The 17,434-nt window shown below is 43.1% G+C and overlaps 3 protein-coding genes across 11 annotated transcripts; 2 read left to right on the plus strand and 1 right to left on the minus strand.

Annotated features, from left to right (window-relative positions):
• The first annotated feature begins 1,357 nt into the window (after positions 1–1,357).
• LOC6529020 (cullin-3-A) lies at positions 1,358–7,386 on the plus strand. 2 transcript variants are annotated; one of them, XM_015198660.3, is made up of 11 exons: positions 1,358–1,526; positions 2,222–2,456; positions 4,215–4,598; positions 4,670–5,431; positions 5,494–5,664; positions 5,727–5,897; positions 5,960–6,074; positions 6,138–6,280; positions 6,404–6,627; positions 6,691–6,829; positions 6,895–7,386. In XM_015198660.3, exons 2-11 carry the CDS (start codon positions 2,397–2,399, stop codon positions 7,045–7,047), a joined length of 2,322 nt encoding a protein of 773 aa, XP_015054146.1. In that variant the 5' UTR covers positions 1,358–1,526; positions 2,222–2,396; the 3' UTR covers positions 7,048–7,386. The 2 variants fall into 2 exon arrangements, with proteins under 2 accessions (XP_015054146.1, XP_002090052.2); XM_002090016.4 differs by lacking the exons at positions 1,358–1,526; positions 2,222–2,456 and adding an exon at positions 3,070–4,043.
• Positions 7,387–9,037: 1,651 nt separating this feature from the next.
• On the plus strand, positions 9,038–16,499 carry LOC6529021 (uncharacterized protein MCAP_0864). 8 transcript variants are annotated; one of them, XM_039371688.2, is made up of 12 exons: positions 9,038–9,755; positions 9,899–10,231; positions 10,424–10,582; positions 10,974–11,282; positions 11,353–11,587; positions 11,642–11,742; positions 11,820–11,942; positions 14,698–14,854; positions 15,052–15,257; positions 15,317–15,585; positions 15,653–15,959; positions 16,066–16,281. In XM_039371688.2, exons 1-12 carry the CDS (start codon positions 9,366–9,368, stop codon positions 16,126–16,128), a joined length of 2,652 nt encoding a protein of 883 aa, XP_039227622.1. In that variant the 5' UTR covers positions 9,038–9,365; the 3' UTR covers positions 16,129–16,281. The 8 variants fall into 8 exon arrangements, with proteins under 8 accessions (XP_039227622.1, XP_015054148.1, XP_015054150.1 ...); XM_015198662.3 differs by having other exon boundaries at positions 9,040–9,755; positions 11,654–11,742; positions 16,173–16,499; XM_015198664.3 differs by having other exon boundaries at positions 9,041–9,755; positions 16,173–16,499.
• LOC6529022 (protein UXT) lies at positions 16,486–17,249 on the minus strand. The gene is made up of 2 exons (XM_002090018.4): positions 17,101–17,249; positions 16,486–17,049 (listed from the first exon to the last, which is right to left on the minus strand). The coding sequence occupies exons 1-2, from the start codon at positions 17,145–17,147 to the stop codon at positions 16,608–16,610; spliced, it is 489 nt and encodes a 162-aa protein (XP_002090054.1). The 5' UTR covers positions 17,148–17,249; the 3' UTR covers positions 16,486–16,607.
• Positions 17,250–17,434: the final 185 nt, after the last annotated feature.

The raw sequence follows: 17,434 nt of genomic DNA on the forward strand, positions 1-17,434 counted from the left end.
CTACTCCCTACTCTCGGACTCGTGTTTTGTCTAGCATTTGTTTTGATTTTTATTTAAATCTCCGTGAATTTGTCTGCGCTTGGCTGTCTTTAGATGATTTATTGTCCTTGTTGCAGCGAGTGCCTGGTGTGAATATGAGTGGTTGCGATGGGGCACGATTATATGGTGGTTATGTGGATATATTGCAGCGACTGCGACTATTTCCCCAACTGCCTTCCAGACTGGCTAACCATTCATTTTTCAGCATCTTTGTGATAATGCAGCGCGCAACATCCATGGTGATGTTGCCTGTGCCTGTGCCCCTTTAATGTGTAATTAATTCGCGGCGCATCAGCCAAACATACAGTCGTGCATAAATGGTAAAAAAAATGCGGCTGACGACAATGGAGGAACACCTACGCACAAGGGAACTTGAAGTGCGGCTAATTAATTTCGACGCACGACAAATGAAGCCCAAAGGGCTCCTCCGAACCTCCGATCCTCTGATCCTCCGGAGCGGTGAAAGTACGCATAATTTACACGCACGGCTAAAAGGTTTATGCCCAAATTAAACTCGCAATTCTGTCGTACATTTTTGCAAATTTGCTTATCGGCCAAGGAAGGCAGTGGGTCTCGATGGGTCTCAATGGGCAATTAAGAAAGCCACATGCGGTAGCCATCGCTGGATATCCGTTTACATCTGTTTTTCGCCTGTTGCAAGTTGTCATAATTAAATTATTAACCGAATGCCGAGACCTTGTCGCAGGGTAATTAGTTCTTCATCTGAGCTTTCACTCTTTTCGCAATCAAAACGGGAATTTCGCTGATAGGGAAAACTATAGATTTTAACCGGCCTAATAACTTATTTACAAGAATTTAATATAATCCCTTTTTGGAGATCTAACTATATTTCGCTGCATTAAGAAATTTAAAATTGAACAAAATAGTAGTCAGCGCGTATTTAAAAGCAGCATACTTTTAGGGCTGTCATTTTGAAACACTGTCATTCACAGCGGACTACAGCAAACTTGCAACACTGTACGCTAGTGATGGGAAAAAATAAAATAATATAACTTATCTAAAAATTTAATTTATGTTAGCCAAATAGAACACATTCCAAATGTATTCACTTCACAATACATACAAACCACTTCATAAAAATTTAAAGTTATGTGCTTAAATAAATAAATTCTTCTTAAGTAGTTTTCTATGTAGAACGTTAGTTCCTCTCCTATTAATTTTTTCTGCAAAATTTATTGCATATGTTATAAAGCTGAAAACAACTGGTAATGTAACTATTGACCAATGGATTGCGAACTATCGATCGAAATCGCCATTCGCCCCTAAAAACAACAACAAGGCTACTTCTATCGCTCATCCCTATTACAACCTACAATCAATATGCAATGCAAGTGAACGTTGAAAACAGCAACAAATCAAGCTAAATAATAGTAGTGACATTACTTATGCATTTGCACCGGTGAAATTAACTTTGTAAAAGTGAAAATCGTGCGGAAACGCCGTGGAAAGCCGCTTGGAAAGGCCAGGTACAAAAACATACGCACACAAGCGCTAACTGAAAGACGGGCAGGAACACACACACACACATATGTAACCAGTCTTTTCCATGACAAAGTGAAATAGTAGAATCGTTAAGAAAATAAAGAAAGCAACAAATTGAAAATAAAAGTATTCACTTGATAACGTCTGGCATTTGAATGCATCTTCGTGGGACATTTATTTATCGGTCATCGGTTGGAAGTGCGTGCGAAACAACGGTTCTTGTATTAATGGCACGTATATGTACATAACAATTATATTGTCGCCGTGTGAGTTTTTTTTTCACCGTTGCTTTTACGCGGAGAGATCGGATGGGCCAGCGAATCTATGTATGCGCACATATATCCGATATCTGCGATATAGTCTGCGACAAAGGAAGTGACGGCGCAGTACCGCGGATTGGATCGGAATCCCGGGATATATTCGCAATTGCGAACTATTCGCGAATAAATCCGCCGCTTCCCCAAATAGACATACACACACGGGCAATTGTATGCCCGTGTATGTACATATGTCTGCTTGTGTACATCGCGCTTGACACCCTAACATTTGCATGGAATGTTTGCTCAAATATACAAAAACAGAATGCTCATCTCGGCACCACCCAACGCGGATTGTCTTGTAAACATGCCGAGATGGCTGTGAGAAAACTAATCCATTCACCTTTCCTTAACCGTTCCAGGATAACCCAAGGACTGTGAGAACTGTGCTCTTGTTGTGTGAACCTTTGATTGCCTCCAAAGAAAGCAGGTTCCGTCATCGGAAAAGTCGGAGAAACACCTGCTCTTCTTGCAGCTCCCTGCTCCGGAGTCCGAACCGCCAATAAAGTGGAGGAGCAGTGCCGACGCTTGCAAAGCATGAATCTTCGGGGAAATCCTCCCAAGAAGGAGGGCAAAATGCGCATTCGGGCCTTTCCGGTAAGACCATATAATGGAGCATCGGAAAAACCACGATAAACACTTTCAACCGGATTTTATTGATAAGAACGATATTTTGTGAGACTATCTTTTATCTGACGGTCCGAAAGTAATACAAATTAAAAAAAACATTTTCTCTTAAGCCCCAATTCAGAATATCATTTTAAATAACATAATAACCCAGATTATGCCATGTATTTTGTTAAAAAACCTTGATCTTGTCATTTTTAAGTTCAAGTGTTCGAATATATTTAAACGCGGTGGTTATTTTTAGTCATTGATAGCAATATTAGCTTATATTTTGTAATCTCTATAGTTATTTGCGTTACGTACTACAGACCTTATTGCAATTTGCGAACCAATTTAAAAAACGTAAAACTTATTAGGAAACATTGCATTTACTCGTTTGCAGTTTTATAACGAACTATACTGAAAAATCTTCTGATCGCAGTATGAACTTGAAAAATTCTCTGATAATATAATGGCATTTACATGTATTAAGGGGTAGATAATTTATATAAGACAAATAATAGATACACAGGTCAAGCGACACCAAACATTTCTCCCAACAAAATGTCAGGCGACAAGAAAAGCAAACCAAAAAAAATCAAAACCAAATAAAAACATCAAAACACCAACCGGGGCCTGGGGAATTTTCAAACACATTTTAGTTTTTAAGTTACAACGAATTCAATCGTAGTTTTCGAGAAATTATTGTTGCCCAACAACACACACAAAAAGACTGTGAACACCTGTATGTGGAGAGCAGGGTGAAGGGCGAGACCCGAAACGCGAGTAGAACTCTGGCCGGAGTACGGAGCACAGAGGAGGAGGAGGAGCAGCGGACCAGGAGCAGCAGAACCGCGCGGCGGATGTGACATTGAAGCCGGCACCATTAAGTCGTCAAATCAAAGTCGGTCCCGCAAGGCACCGGCTTCATTAGCGGGCCATTATCCAGCCCCTCGCTCTCTGGCACTCAGCGAGGAAGAGAGGAGCCACTACCGGGACAGGACGTGGGAGCTGGACCAGCGTAGCCATCTCATGCAAGGCCGCGATCCCCGCCAGCAGCAGCCGGAGCCACTGAACAACCTCAACGCCAACGGCCGCTACCACAGTCGCATGGTGGCCGGCTCCAACAACTTCAATGGCGCAACTGTCGGTCATGTGGACTCTGCAGTGCCTTGTCGGATTGCAAGGCAAACCGTTCTTGGACATCAACAGGCGCGAAGCATGAACATCAATGTGCCCAACGCCTCCTCAATGCAGCAACACCAGCAGTCCCAGCATCGATTGTCCTCGCAGGGATTAACTTCTGCCTCACGGCGCAGTTATCACCTCGCCGCCGGCGGCGGCAGAATTCGGGCTGATAACAGAACTAACAATATCCACACGCTCACGCCGACGACAGTTCCCATGCCAGTTCCAGCTCCTGCTGCTCCCGCTGTCGTTAGGACTGCGCCTAGTGTAACCAGTTCTGCGCCATCAACATCCGCTTCAGTGATCGTAGAAAATACAGAAAAACGCTTTAGGGAAATAGCACGGAAGTACCCACTCTGGCTACCCGAGTACAAGCGAAGGGCCTTCAATGTTAGCCTCCCATCTGATAAGAACCAAACAGGGATTTAAACTTTTAGTAAAATTGCAGTACTAGACTAACAACGAAAGTCTTAAGAATATCATAATAATCTAACATTTTAAGTTTTAATCCCTGAAAATTAACTTGTTAACTATCCAAGCTAATAATCCCATAATTTCCAGGCCTCCATGGACGAGAAGTACGTGGAAACCATTTGGGCCAGCTTAAAGAATGCCATCCAGGAGATACAGAAAAAGAACAACTCTGGACTGTCGTTCGAACAGCTCTACCGGAATGCGTACAACATGGTGCTGCACAAGCACGGCAACAGACTGTATTACGGCCTGAGGGAGGTCGTCTCAGAACACCTGGAGCACAAAGTGCGGGCGGACGTGCTGGAGGCTCTGCACAGCAATTTCCTACCCAAGTTAAACCAGGCCTGGACAGACCACCAGACATCTATGGTGATGATCCGCGACATACTCATGTACATGGATAGAGTTTATGTGCAGCAGCGTGAGGTGGACAACGTGTACAATTTGGGATTAATTTTGTTCAGGGATCAGGTAGGAAAATCTTCATTGCATCTGTACTTAAGTATTCAAACCTACTAATTTATCGCTTTTTCCATTACCAGGTGGTTCGCTATTCTGAGATTCAAAAGGCTCTGCGGGAGAAGTTGCTGGGCATGGTGATGGAGGAGCGTCATGGCGAAGCCATTAACCATCTAGCGATCAAGAATGCTTGCAGCATGCTGATCACTCTAGGGATTAATTCGCGCACTGTCTACGAGGAGGACTTTGAAAAGCCCTTCCTTGCGCAGTCGGCGGCGTTTTACAAATTCGAGTCGCAGAACTTTCTTGCCGAAAACAACGCTGGCGTTTACATCAAGAAAGTGGAAGCGCGCATCACGGAGGAATCTTCCCGGGCAGCGCTGTATCTAGATAAGGATACAGAGCCCCGCATCGTGCGCGTAGTCGAAGAAGAACTGATCAAAAAGCACATGCGACCCATTGTTGAAATGGAGAACTCGGGCGTGGTGTACATGATCAAGAACTCAAAAACCGAGGATCTGGCCTGCACATATAAGCTTTTCTCGCGCCTTAAGGAGGAAGGCCTCAAGGTGATAGCGGACACCATGTCGGCATATCTGCGAGAGCAAGGACGCATGCTGGTTAAGGAGGAAGAAAACGGCAACACGAATCCCATCACATTCGTGCAGAACTTGCTGGATCTCAAGGACCGCTTCGACCAGTTTCTGGTGCACTCGTTCGCCAACGATCGCATATTCAAAAATGTCATCTCATCCGATTTTGAACATTTCTTGAACCTGAATAACAAATCCCCGGAGTATCTTTCGCTATTCATCGATGACAAACTGAAAAAGGGCGGCAAGGGAGTAAGTTTAATTTATAATTTCCTTTCTGACATGTATAAATGCTTTCTATTATTTTTCCATAGATGAGCGAACAGGAAATCGAGTCCATCTTGGATAAGACAATGGTTCTTTTCCGTTTCCTATTGGAGAAAGATGTCTTTGAGCGCTATTACAAGACGCATTTAGCCAAGAGATTGCTGCTGAACAAATCAGTCTCTGATGATTTCGAGAAAAATATGATATCAAAACTAAAGGTAGATTAGGTTGCTCGGCATCTTTGGATAAATATTTATCGCTCTTAACTCAATTATTGCAGACTGAATGCGGCTGTCAATTCACCTCAAAGCTAGAGGGCATGTTTAAAGATATGTCAGTCTCCAATACGATCATGGATGAGTTTAAGAACTTTGTAAATAATAACAATTTATCCCTTGGCGGTGTGGAGCTCACTGTTCGCATACTAACCACTGGCTTTTGGCCCACACAGGTAGGTTTGGAATATTCCATAAGTATGTAAATATGTTTACTTATATTGAATTTTCGCAACAGACAGCAACTCCGAACTGCAATATACCCGCCGCTCCTCGTGAAGCCTTTGACATTTTCAAGAACTTCTATTTAAATAAGCACTCAGGACGTCAATTGACGTTACAGCCACAAATGGGTTAGCTAGTTATATGATTACCTTTTTTTAAGTAACTGTATTTATGCCTACTCATTAAAATAGGAACCGCCTATATCAACGCTGTGTTTTATGGCCGCAAGGCAGCCGAAAGTGAAAAAGATAAAGATGCCCCCAGCTCCAGTTCAAGCGGCTGTGCGGTGCCGACCACCACACGAAAGCACGTTTTGCAGGTGTCCACCTACCAGGTAAGCTTAAATATCTTGTATTTGGTGCATTTAGCAGAACGTATGTTGATTTGCCATGCATTACATGGATCGAAAATGAATGTTTTAATGAACATTTAACATGTATTTTACATTCCAAAATAGATGTGCGTGCTACTGCTGTTTAATAACCGCGACGTGCTCACCTACGATGATATTCATCAAGAGACAGACATACCAGAACGGGAGCTTGTCCGAGCACTACAATCGTTGTCCATGGGCAAACCCGCTCAGCGTTTGTTAGTACGCAATTCTAAAACGAAAACTAAGGACATTGAGCCCACGGATGAGTTTTACGTAAACGACGCATTCATCTCCAAGTTCCACAGGTTAGATACTATTTTTAATAAGATATAAAACGGCGCCTATTAATAATATCTAAACTATTTTAGGGTGAAGATACAAACGGTAGCCGCCAAGGGAGAATCAGAGCCAGAGCGCAAGGAAACGCGCGGAAAGGTCGACGAGGATCGTAAGCATGAGATCGAAGCGGCTATTGTGCGCATAATGAAGGCCCGCAAGCGCATGGCTGTAAGTATAAGTTTACTATCTTGCTAAATTGACCTTTAACAATGATTCCTTTTTATATTTCTCAGCACAACTTGCTAGTATCAGATGTGACGTCGCAGCTAAAGTCGCGCTTCTTGCCCTCGCCCGTGTTTATCAAAAAGCGCATTGAGGGCCTCATCGAACGCGAGTATCTGCAACGATCGCCGGAAGATCGCAAAGTTTATAACTACTTGGCCTAAGCGGCCCACTTAAAGTAGCAGAAGCGTCTTGAGCAGAATCCGGATCACACTCATCTTCAAATCGCCAGGGCTTGCACACTAAAAACAAATCTGCGGCTCGGACTGCATGCGCCTGAGTACACGAGCGGCATTGATAAAGATATTGACCACGATTATAGATGACCGCCAGCCAATAACCCGAATACATAAATATATCAATTAGTGCGCCCCGAATCGTGAAATTTCGTTTCGCAACCCATTTTGTAAGCCTGACATTCAAAATTCAAAAGTTAAAAATGCTATTGGATAAGGCACCACCATAATTATTATCCCTCTAATATATTTCTTGATATTCTCTAATTACGGTTTATGGTCATTTCTTTGCGCATTACAAGTGTATAGCAATTAGCCCAAATCAAACCACATACACTTTCACCTTCCCATTCAGAGCCACAACCACACCACATCCACCCACAAGAAACGTACGCAAAGCAAAATAAGAGAAGTATTGCTTAATGCAGCCACTAATTGTAAGAAGCTGAGCAAAAGGTAAAGAAGCAACAACAGAAATCTAAGCGAAAAATATTAATAACTATAAATATAGCTAAAGTAATAAATTTATAAATAAATTATGAATTTTAAAGAGCGTTTGATGTACATTTATACGTCTGTCCCAATCAAAATCCTTTTGCTAAAACATTCACGTTTTGAGATTCATGTGAACAGAACTTAAGGATTGCAATGACTATTCCTATCTTTATTTTTGTGTACTCCCAGAGCATGTGTTTAACGTGAAGTGATTATGATAATCTGTACGAAAGTTGTTTTATCTATTAGTTGATATGTGAAATCAATTCCAGGTATATAGGCAACAGTTCTGTAATGGATTTGAATTAAGTAGGACACATAGAATTGATTTTGAAAAAAAGGTTAAACGCCGAAACAAAAGCATAAGTACGGAGTACGTAAACGCAATCTAAATACTGTAAATAAATTTTGTTCTTACATATGAAAAATCGATATAAATAAAACGTATAATGAGCGTTAACACAGTTGTTGTCTATCTTTTAAAAGGATTTTTAAATATTTTCAATGAAATGCTTTTATTCGCCTGTATAATAAAAAGAACTTGGTAACAATTTAAATCAGCCAAAATATATTGTTTTCAATTGGTACCCAATATATTATCAGCATATTATGCTAGCTCTGTAAAATTTGGGCTGGGCAAGACTGAATTCTATTAACTAACGATTTAAAGTATTATAATATTCATTCTTATCGGAATTACTATACATTTTTTTGGTTTCAATCTTTATATTCAGTTCTTTTGCCGCTTGTTCGTAAGACTTTCCAGCAGTTGTGTAACCGCCTTGAACGACTCAGAGACTCGGAGTTATCAGTTCGGCCAAACAAACTTATCCGCTGGCAAATACCCCACCGGATGGGTTAACAATTATACGAAATTGGCAGAACCGAAACCGCAACTTGGGCAAACAGCGATGACTTGCGTGCGCATATGCTGTAAGATACGAGTATATCGTGAGCCCGGCCAGAAATTTAACCCTGCTAAGTTCTTGGGTAAACACGGAGCGATCCAATTCGATCCGAACCCGATCCCGATCCGACGCACTGATAAGCAGAGAGTCGAGTTTCCCAACTGGGGCTCTCCCCAGTTCTCTGGGTCTGTGGAGCGCTCAGTTCGGTTTCGTTGGCGATCGAGAACGGTTCCCAGGCGAAGCGCTGTTCGCCAAAGTCGCGGAATTCGGAATTCGGATTGGGGAAAGAAATAAAAGCAACAACCTGAAACCGTATACTTAATACGCGTGTGTGTAGCTCAAAAACAAGAAAATATAAATAAACAAAACTACATTGCTACGTCAGAAGACTGCAAACAAAAGATATGAACGCAGCGCTGACGTCGCCGCCAAGGTTCGAATCAGATATATTTTTTTGTTTTTTTTTTTTTTCAGTTTTTTTTCCGTTTTTTTTCGCCCATTTTTGTGTTGTTTTTTATAAGTTTACAACTTTACAACTGCTGTGATTTTTTACTTTCGTGAGTGCATTTTCGCAAAGTGATTTGCGTGCAGTTCAAGGGGAGGAGAACTGCATTCGAGGCCCTCGCGCCCCGATCTTTCCGATCAGCAGTGCCTTGAGATTGCCGCTTTCGAAGTGAACGTTCTGATGTGGAAACCTTTTACTCATGTCTAATTACACAAGCTATTACCTGGCAGACTAAATCAGCTCTAAATCGGGGCCATAAGAGCTCGAAAATTTAATGCTATCCGGCCACACCTATAGGAACGGAAGAAGGACGCTGTAGTTGATTTTGGTTTGATATCATGGGCAGCCGCCCAGTCGGTTTCGTCTTGGACGCCAAGTCCATGGGTCTGAATGCGTCGAGACCTCCATCGCCACCACCTGCCACATCTGCCAGCCAAAAGTGCCGACAAGTGCAGCCAAACGAACCAAGTGCCTCCCGTCCACATCAGCAATCGTCGGTAGAAGCCTCAGCACATGTCCAGTGCACTGCCAGCACCGAGCCGATCTCCACCAACCATTACCGCTGTCTGCTCCAGAAGCTGCGGGATGCCAATGGAGACGCTGGCGATATGAGCTTTGAGTTGAACAACATATTTCTGAAGCGGCTGGACGAGATTGACTGCCTAGATGGCCACGAATGCGATGACATGGTGAGAGTGGCCGTAAATCAAAGGGGGCATCTATTTAACGTAAGATTCCCATGAACATTCACATGTTAATTAAAAATAGTGTTTAAGGTGGTTCATCAATAATAATTTTGAAAAATGTCTCTTCAGCTTAAATATGTAATAAGAGCTATTATCTCTAGCTTATCGTGTTTGCTTACTTGCAGGACACATTACAGCTGCGTCTCGGCACTTTCCAGGAGTGGGTGGATTTCCTGCTGCACGTAAACAGCATGATCTTGGGCAACGTCTCGGATTTGGAGAAGGAGGCGTACAGTAAGATCGTTGCCTGCACTCAGTCTGTCCAAGGACAACAGCAACAGACCCTCGAGGAGAACCGCAAGCTGCGGAAGGACATTTGTGCGATTTTAAGTCATGTGCAGACTTCTCCGCACTGTAAAACCTTTGACTTCCACGGCATTTCCCTGGAAACAGTGACCGTGAGCCAACTGCAGGGTGGTGGAAAGGATCAGGCCCGGCCGGAATGTGAGAGCGAGAAGGTAGGCCATAGATCCTTGAGGGAAAGAGGCGGCGGTGATTCCAAAGTTAAGTGCGACCTGAAGTATCGCAGGAGCGAGAACTCTAAAAGATTGTGCCACTGAAAACGAACATTTTGTGCTGCTCAATAAAACGTTATATTTTATTCACCAATAGCTAAGCTTGGCTTTGACTGGAGTTTCAATCTATTGCAGATGAACGAGAGCATGAGGTCCTTAGCCAGCGAGATAGCCGCCAAGCATGACGAGATCTGTAACTTAAAGTCGCAGATGAAAGACTTAGATGAAGTTGTGCAAACGGCCACGCAGAAGTTACTTTTGAAGGATCAGTGCATAGCGCAGCTCAATCGACAGGTAAGATATCCCATTTCCCACATCCCACAAGGACCGAACGATCCTTGTCTAGTGCACTACGATCCGAACAAGAAATGGATATTGTAACAAGCTATGGAATTTATTTTATATGTATGTACATACATTAATAGACGTTTTTAAACGAAAAAACATCAGGTGACGTTACTCATTATTAGACTTATTAGGCTTAGTTTAAAAATAGATTCACTGTATTAGTTTTCTTATCGCTCAATCGTCTGTGTAACCGTACAATCTGAAACCCAAACAAGTATCTTTTGAGTAAAATGTCAAATTTTTTCTGGTAAAATTCTCAGTGTATTCAACCTAATAGCTCATCGGAACCTTCTATCTAAGAACTAACCCATTTGTATTCCGAAACCCCCGAAAACAGCTGCAGGAGATCACACACTGCATTGAGATCATGTCGGAAAGTACGCCATGTGAAGGACCCTTGATGCACGCGACCCAGGACAGGAAACGGGATGAGGACCACTTGGAGGATTCGGCCAGCGATTTATTGACCGCAGATACGATGACAAACGATATGCTCGAGAATCTCTCAATACACGACAACCAGGAGAGCGAAAAGCTGCGGTTGCTGAATGCGGAACTCAATGAGCTCTTTGACCTGTTCAGGAAACAGGATCACCAAGCCATAGAGAGTGGGAGAAAACGTCTATCCTGTTTCTTCGGAGAGCTGGTGAGGGATTCAACAAATTTCTGAGCATAAGTACAAATATCTTATTCTATATAATTCTTCTTGGTTTCAGGCATCCGAGCGCGACGATACTGTGAAAAAACTCGAAACCATTCGCAGTCACCTGAGAATCCTCCAGTCTGACCTTGACCAATCCTGCCTAAGCTCGATTGGTTCCGAAACAGGGCACTGTGACCAGGACGCGGACGCTCAGATGCTAGAAGCCCTACGAAGACGCCTGCTCACCCTTAACCAAGTTAATCGAGAACTGCACGCAAAGTACCAGCGCCTGGACACCGAGTCTAAAAGTGCGTATTTCTGATTCTCGATACGATGGCGTTTCGCTATAACCATACAAAAAGTCAAAATTTCAGAGCTTCAGGCAAGAATTGAATCGGAAAATGGCATTAACCAAAGAAATACCGATGTTCTAAGGGAGATCGCCGATCTAATTTGCAAGTTGGTCAGTTGAGTCGCTTCCTGCTGAATAGGAATGGAACAAATATATATTAAAATCATTAAATATGTGAACCATTTCAGGGTTCAATGGAGTTCTCCTACAACGAAATCTACGATGAATCCTCAAGGGAAAACCCTTTTTGTACGACTATTGCGGAGTTGTTTGAACTGAGATCCCAGCAGGAGCAAAAACACACGGCACTTGTGAGTATTTGACGGCTTTGATTGCATCGCAAGTAACCGATTCCAATAACCCTGGTTGTCATATCAAATGCAGGAATGCGATACGAAAACACCTTCCCAAACAAAGAAGCCCACCAAAGCCACCAAAATTCCAGGAGCCACAGCAAAAACAAATACAAAACCAAAATCTAAACCTTCAAACAAGCCAACGACAACTAAAACTATAACCACGAAAACAACGACAACATCTAGGACCTCCAAGTAACTATGTCACTTGTTGGGCCTCCTAAACATTTAGCTTAAACAGTTAGCTATGCCATGTTAAGTAGATTAGTATAGCTTAAAGTTTGTCGTTCCTAAGTTATTTATCATCGAGATAGTTTCCAACGAAAATCAACTCAAATCTATGTATATGGCTTAATCCACACATATAAGTCAGAAGCAGTGCAAAAGGTAAAACCGAAATCACAGGTTGCCGTGAATAGTTTTAATTGATTTTACCTAGTTTTAAATAAAATTTCCTTTATATCTTAACCCAATTATGAGCTCCCGTCTGGCTTGAAATACATACACGTTTCAGTACATAGAACTTTCTTATGTGGTAATCGACATTCGCCTTCGCAATGCGATTTACATACACTTGGTATATATGTACAAATCCTGGCTGGAATGACAGGAAATACTGTTGCTATTTGAGTCCCTGATTTATTTGCCCATATATATATTTGGCCCAGACATTTTGTGATCCACTTCACCCCTCTTTCCGGGCATTTGTCTACATACGACAAATACAAATCGTTCGCCAATGTGTTTATTGTGGAAACTCGGCTGTATGTTCAACTGCAATTGCCCAAAGGGGGAGTACCTTCTGCCCTCCGTCCAGATGAGCCATCACCCCGGGAACTGGCGAATCGGAATCGGAAATAGGTTTCGTGTTATTTATTTACCCACAATCGACACGCGACGCAGGCGAGCAGTGATATGCATATTGATGAGAGCCGCCGGGATTGGGACTTGAGTGACGAGAACTGCTCGTGATCCTCGTGACTGCGAGGACCTTGGTCGTACCTTTACATCGATTTCGGAAATTCCGATATTTCGAAATTCAGAAATTCCTCTACCCTAAGCAACTAGTTCCTAGACAACATAAATTGAGCTTAATGCAAATACAAATATTCAGCTGACTTAGTTTAGGTGTGAATAGTAAACAAGTCGCGGCCCCTCACGCCATCACCTCTTTGGCGAACTGTCGGGCGCAAAATCAAACACAACTCGGCAGGAAGCCCCAAGCCCCAAGCTCCAGTCAAGGGGTCGTCGGCGCTGGGAACCGGAGCAGTTCGCTTCAGAATCCTGTCATCCGTCGGCGGTTGCTGTTTGGTCGCGTGAAGCAAATCAAGGAAGCGCCAGAAATATCGCGCCAAATCCTCGCTTAGCCTATTTACGACCCGTAATTAGCCGCCTTCGCGCTCAATAAATTTTACTTTTTTTTTGTTCTTGGCATTCGGCGCGAAACACGAAAGGAAAATCGAGCAATTAGCGGGAAAATCGCACGCTAAAAACGTGAGAAGAAAGTTGGACAAGAGTGCAAATTGTTTTTGAGTGTTTTCGAAAAGGGACAAAGTGCATTGAAAAGTGTGCGCAAAGCAAATGTGCAACTGCTGTCGATGGAAAGTGTGTGGAAAACCGAATTATCGGGAAAACCCCTAACGGGTTTAATGACAGACAAGGAATCATAAGAATTCATTGCCCCCGTCCTAATCGATTTTCACATTTCCCCGAGCTATCAATTTCGTTCTACTCCCCCGCCGCAATATAATATGCCTTTAAAAGTCTTTTAAGTGCGCCGAGCCACGCTTCCCCATGAACTCCTCTCCCAATGAATAACACTCGTAAATAACTATATCGTATGCCCAATCCAAGGAATAGACAGACGATATTATTCGCTGCCACCCGCTGCAACTTTATTTTCAAATCGTGTCAAACAGTCGGGCCGCGCAAATAATAATATCTATAAAACTAGGGGGAAGTCCCCCCCACCAAACTTGTGCCAAAGTGCCAAAGAAAGGAAACTTTGAAACCAGAAACCCGAAACCTTGCCACCTACGTTTCGAATTGGTTTTATTTTCGTGACAAACTTTTAATAGCAATATTATTGAAATGAAATGAAACGGTAATGAAGCCGAAATTCTGGGCTGTCTGGGCTGTGCGAGATATATTTCTGACCTCGGCACGAAGGCTCCATTTCCAGGCATTCGACACCGAAAACGATTTAAACACAAAGATACATCCGCGTTTCAGCAATCGACAATTGACAACTGACAGGTGATTCCGTGCGCGGATTTGCAGGCAATTAGTTACCGATTTCTGACTTGCCATGGTAAGCTTGGAGAACAGCGGTGCCAGTAGTTCCACATCTCATTTGAATTTGTAGAACACAGACCCCAGCCCCTCCGATTGCCCCCATCGCCAGCAGTTGGAGCACACGCTGCTCCACTGCCAGACCGAAGCGGATATACTCCAGGCCACCCGGGACAATTACCTCAGCATCATCGATGAGTTCAAAAGGGATCTCGAGGAGCTGACCGATCAGGTGGAGCAGCAGCAGCTGCAGCACAGCTCACAAGCCAGCCAATCCTGCCCAGAACCCGAGCTCCACTTTGTGGATCCGTTACGGATCAACTGTGAACTAGAGATACAAGTTGGACCCACTAAATCATATTATTCTTACATTGCTCTTAATTGCTTCTCTGATTTCTTGCCACTATTTTTCCACCAGAACGAACACCTTGCCTGCCAAATCCAAGGACTGGAGGACAATCTAAAGGATCGAGATAATCAAATTAACCAGCTGCAGTCCATGATCAAGAGCTACTCCGATTTAACCGAAAACAGTCGGCTCAAAGGAGAGATACATGATCTCAAGCTGAAGAATTGTAAGTAAAAACTTAACACTGAACAAAGCTAAAGCTAGGAGCTAAGTTAATAACTTGTTTGTTAGTATTTTGTTAAGGAATTCCTTATTGAAAACCTTCTTCATTTTATATAAAACCTATCTTATTATTATGTAATTTATTTAAATAAAATCCTTTTAGTCAACAGTGTAAGTAATACATATATTAAATATCTACAGGTGATCTTTCCCGCCAATTGAGGGAACTCTCTTCACTGATGAGAAACCAGGAAGATCAACGCGTGGAGCTGTGCTCGAAGTACGAAAACCTAATGACCAACTTCGAGGATCAGTGCCAGGAACTCAAGGGAGCCAAGAGGAAAGTGCAGAGCCTGCAATCGCGACTGGATCAAGTGGAGAAGCTGCAAGATGAGCTTAGAACAGAGGTGATATCCGTCCCTTTGACGCTTGAAGACAAATAAAACACAGGGATTTTGAATTTCAGCGCAAAATGCTGCGAGAAGAGGTAATCGCTTTGAAGGAGAAGGAGGCTGTGTCAGCGGGACGCGAGCGGGCACTTCAAGAGCAGCAAAAGATTGGCCACTTGGAGTTGGAGAAAATGCGCAACCATATTCGGAACATGCAGGACCATCTGCAGTTGGATGACATCCGGCACCGCGAAAGTGTCCATCGCATGAATGAGACAACTGAGTGTCTGCGGGAGGAGTTGCGCACCATTTCAGACAATTGCCAACAGATGCAGATCCGCCTGAAGTAGGTAATTTTCCAGGATAGAGTGCATCCATATAAGAGCAGCTGCCTTCTTCTCTCTTCCCGCTAGGCAACAGACCGAAGTCAACCAGCAGCAGGAGCAGATTATCGACTCCTTCCGAAAGTGGAAGGACGCCCAGGTGAGGGCCGACGAGGCGATGCGTCATTGCGCCAAGCGGGCCGAGGAACACATCCACATGCTGCTGGAGGAGAACCGGTCGTTGGCCGAGGACTACCGCATTCTCTTTCGGGACAACAAGCTCTTGGAGAAGGAGATGAAACGAGTAAAGCAGGCGGTCAACTACGCGTCCAGTTCCGCGATGAGTTGTCCACCTCTGACGAGTGGCGGTCAGACCAATGCCGAGGCGGTAAACACTGTAAGTTGGAGCTATGTAAATCTCTTACATACTTTATATGCCAAAAACAGCACCAAAATATATATATACCATGTAAATCTTCAATTCTTTCTTCATTTTCAATAAGCCTGTTTCAAATTTTGCAAAATCGGATAACCATTGGACTACAATAACGGGCAGCAGGAATTAAAATAAAATAATCTCAATTGTCTAACCTATTGGTGAATTCCACAGATGGCCAGACGATTGCAGAACTTGACCAGCACATCCCAGCGAATTTCTGACCAGAATCGGACTCTCAACGATCAGTACTGCAACCCCTTGATCTCACGAAGCCCATCTGGAATAGGGCACCCGGTGGCCCAATCCACATTGCGGCCTTCTGGATCGTCTGAGTATCATTCGTAGGGGCAGCCAGGGGCATGCCGCTACCATTCCATTTGAACATTGTTCTCACCCAAAATCTGTATGCCAACAACACTTTTGAGGCGCGTAACTTGTAAATTATTTGTAAATTGTGGTAGAAAATAAAAACTAAGTGCTTGTGTAATCTTGGTAAAACTGATCACTCAAGAGTTATTGAAAACTCCTTGAATCCTTGTTGTCACAAGTTAACTAGCCAAAGCTCTTAAAGAGTACTCATTATCTGCTTCTGTGGAGGCAGTTAGACTACTTGTTCTCATCCTGCTGAATTAGTTTGGCTCTTTCGCTGATTGCTATTAGTGCCATTTTGATTTGGGCCCTTTTCTTGACGCTTTCTTCGCGCAGGACATCGGATTGCTTGGTCAAGATCTTGACGCGGGTGTCGCTGAAGCGTTCTGCCTCCGGAATGCTCATCTCCAGGTACACATTCTTGCCCACATTGACCAGAATGCTGTCCATTTTCCGGACGCGAGCTTGCATGAATACGTTGCTGCCGATATTGACTTGCGTTTTGTAGCCATCTGTTAGGTGGCTGTCGAAGGTCTGGAGGGTGTTTTTCAGCTGCACATATTCCATGATCTCCTCGTTGAACTGTCCGATGCACTTTTCCAGCTGTCTGAGGTCCTCTTTCAGCACATCGTTGATGAACTCCTCAATTTGGGAGATGCGCGCCTGATTTGCATCCTGCCTGTAAGTTGATCTTTGATTTAGAGCATTTACTTGTACTTTCACCATTTACTCGTTTTTTATTTGCGCTTCTGTGTGGATTTTTGGATTTATTTGCATTGTTTTGGCATAAAAAATAATTAAGATATAGTTGGATGTCTAGTTTGTTTACTTCTTGCTTCTTCTTCTGTTTGCGAAAGCGGCTAACAGCGGTTATCGATAGACAGCAGTATTTTTCATTTAGCTATATTCAAGCTAGGACTCGTAATTAATAATAATAATTAATAATAAATTAAACAAAACAAATCTACAACCCTTAATACTTGTTAACTTACGGAAGTTTGCGCTTTTTGTTCTCTAACAATACAATTAGCACAAGCAACACATTTTTGCATAATCAGTATTCA

Source organism: Drosophila yakuba, chromosome 2L (assembly GCF_016746365.2).
Source record: "Drosophila yakuba strain Tai18E2 chromosome 2L, Prin_Dyak_Tai18E2_2.1, whole genome shotgun sequence".
Taxonomy (NCBI): Eukaryota; Metazoa; Arthropoda; class Insecta; order Diptera; family Drosophilidae; genus Drosophila; species Drosophila yakuba.

What these genes read in the sequence shown, in the direction of transcription:
- LOC6529020 (XM_002090016.4), top strand. Translation starts at nt 3,498, where the DNA reads ATGCAAGGCCGCGATCCCCGCCAGCAGCAGCCGGAGCCACTGAACAAC. An exon ending in ATATGATATCAAAACTAAAG is followed by an intron (nt 5,665 to 5,726) that starts GTAGATTAGGTT and finishes CAATTATTGCAG; the next exon opens with ACTGAATGCGGCTGTCAATT. An exon ending in AGGCCCGCAAGCGCATGGCT is followed by an intron (nt 6,830 to 6,894) that starts GTAAGTATAAGT and finishes TATATTTCTCAG; the next exon opens with CACAACTTGCTAGTATCAGA.
- LOC6529021 (XM_015198664.3), top strand. Translation starts at nt 9,366, where the DNA reads ATGGGCAGCCGCCCAGTCGGTTTCGTCTTGGACGCCAAGTCCATGGGT. An exon ending in CCGATCTAATTTGCAAGTTG is followed by an intron (nt 11,743 to 11,819) that starts GTCAGTTGAGTC and finishes GAACCATTTCAG; the next exon opens with GGTTCAATGGAGTTCTCCTA. An exon ending in TGATCTCAAGCTGAAGAATT is followed by an intron (nt 14,855 to 15,051) that starts GTAAGTAAAAAC and finishes AAATATCTACAG; the next exon opens with GTGATCTTTCCCGCCAATTG.
- LOC6529022 (XM_002090018.4), bottom strand. Translation starts at nt 17,147, where the DNA reads ATGCAAATAAATCCAAAAATCCACACAGAAGCGCAAATAAAAAACGA. An exon ending in GAAGCGCAAATAAAAAACGA is followed by an intron (nt 17,050 to 17,100) that starts GTAAATGGTGAA and finishes ATCAACTTACAG; the next exon opens with GCAGGATGCAAATCAGGCGC.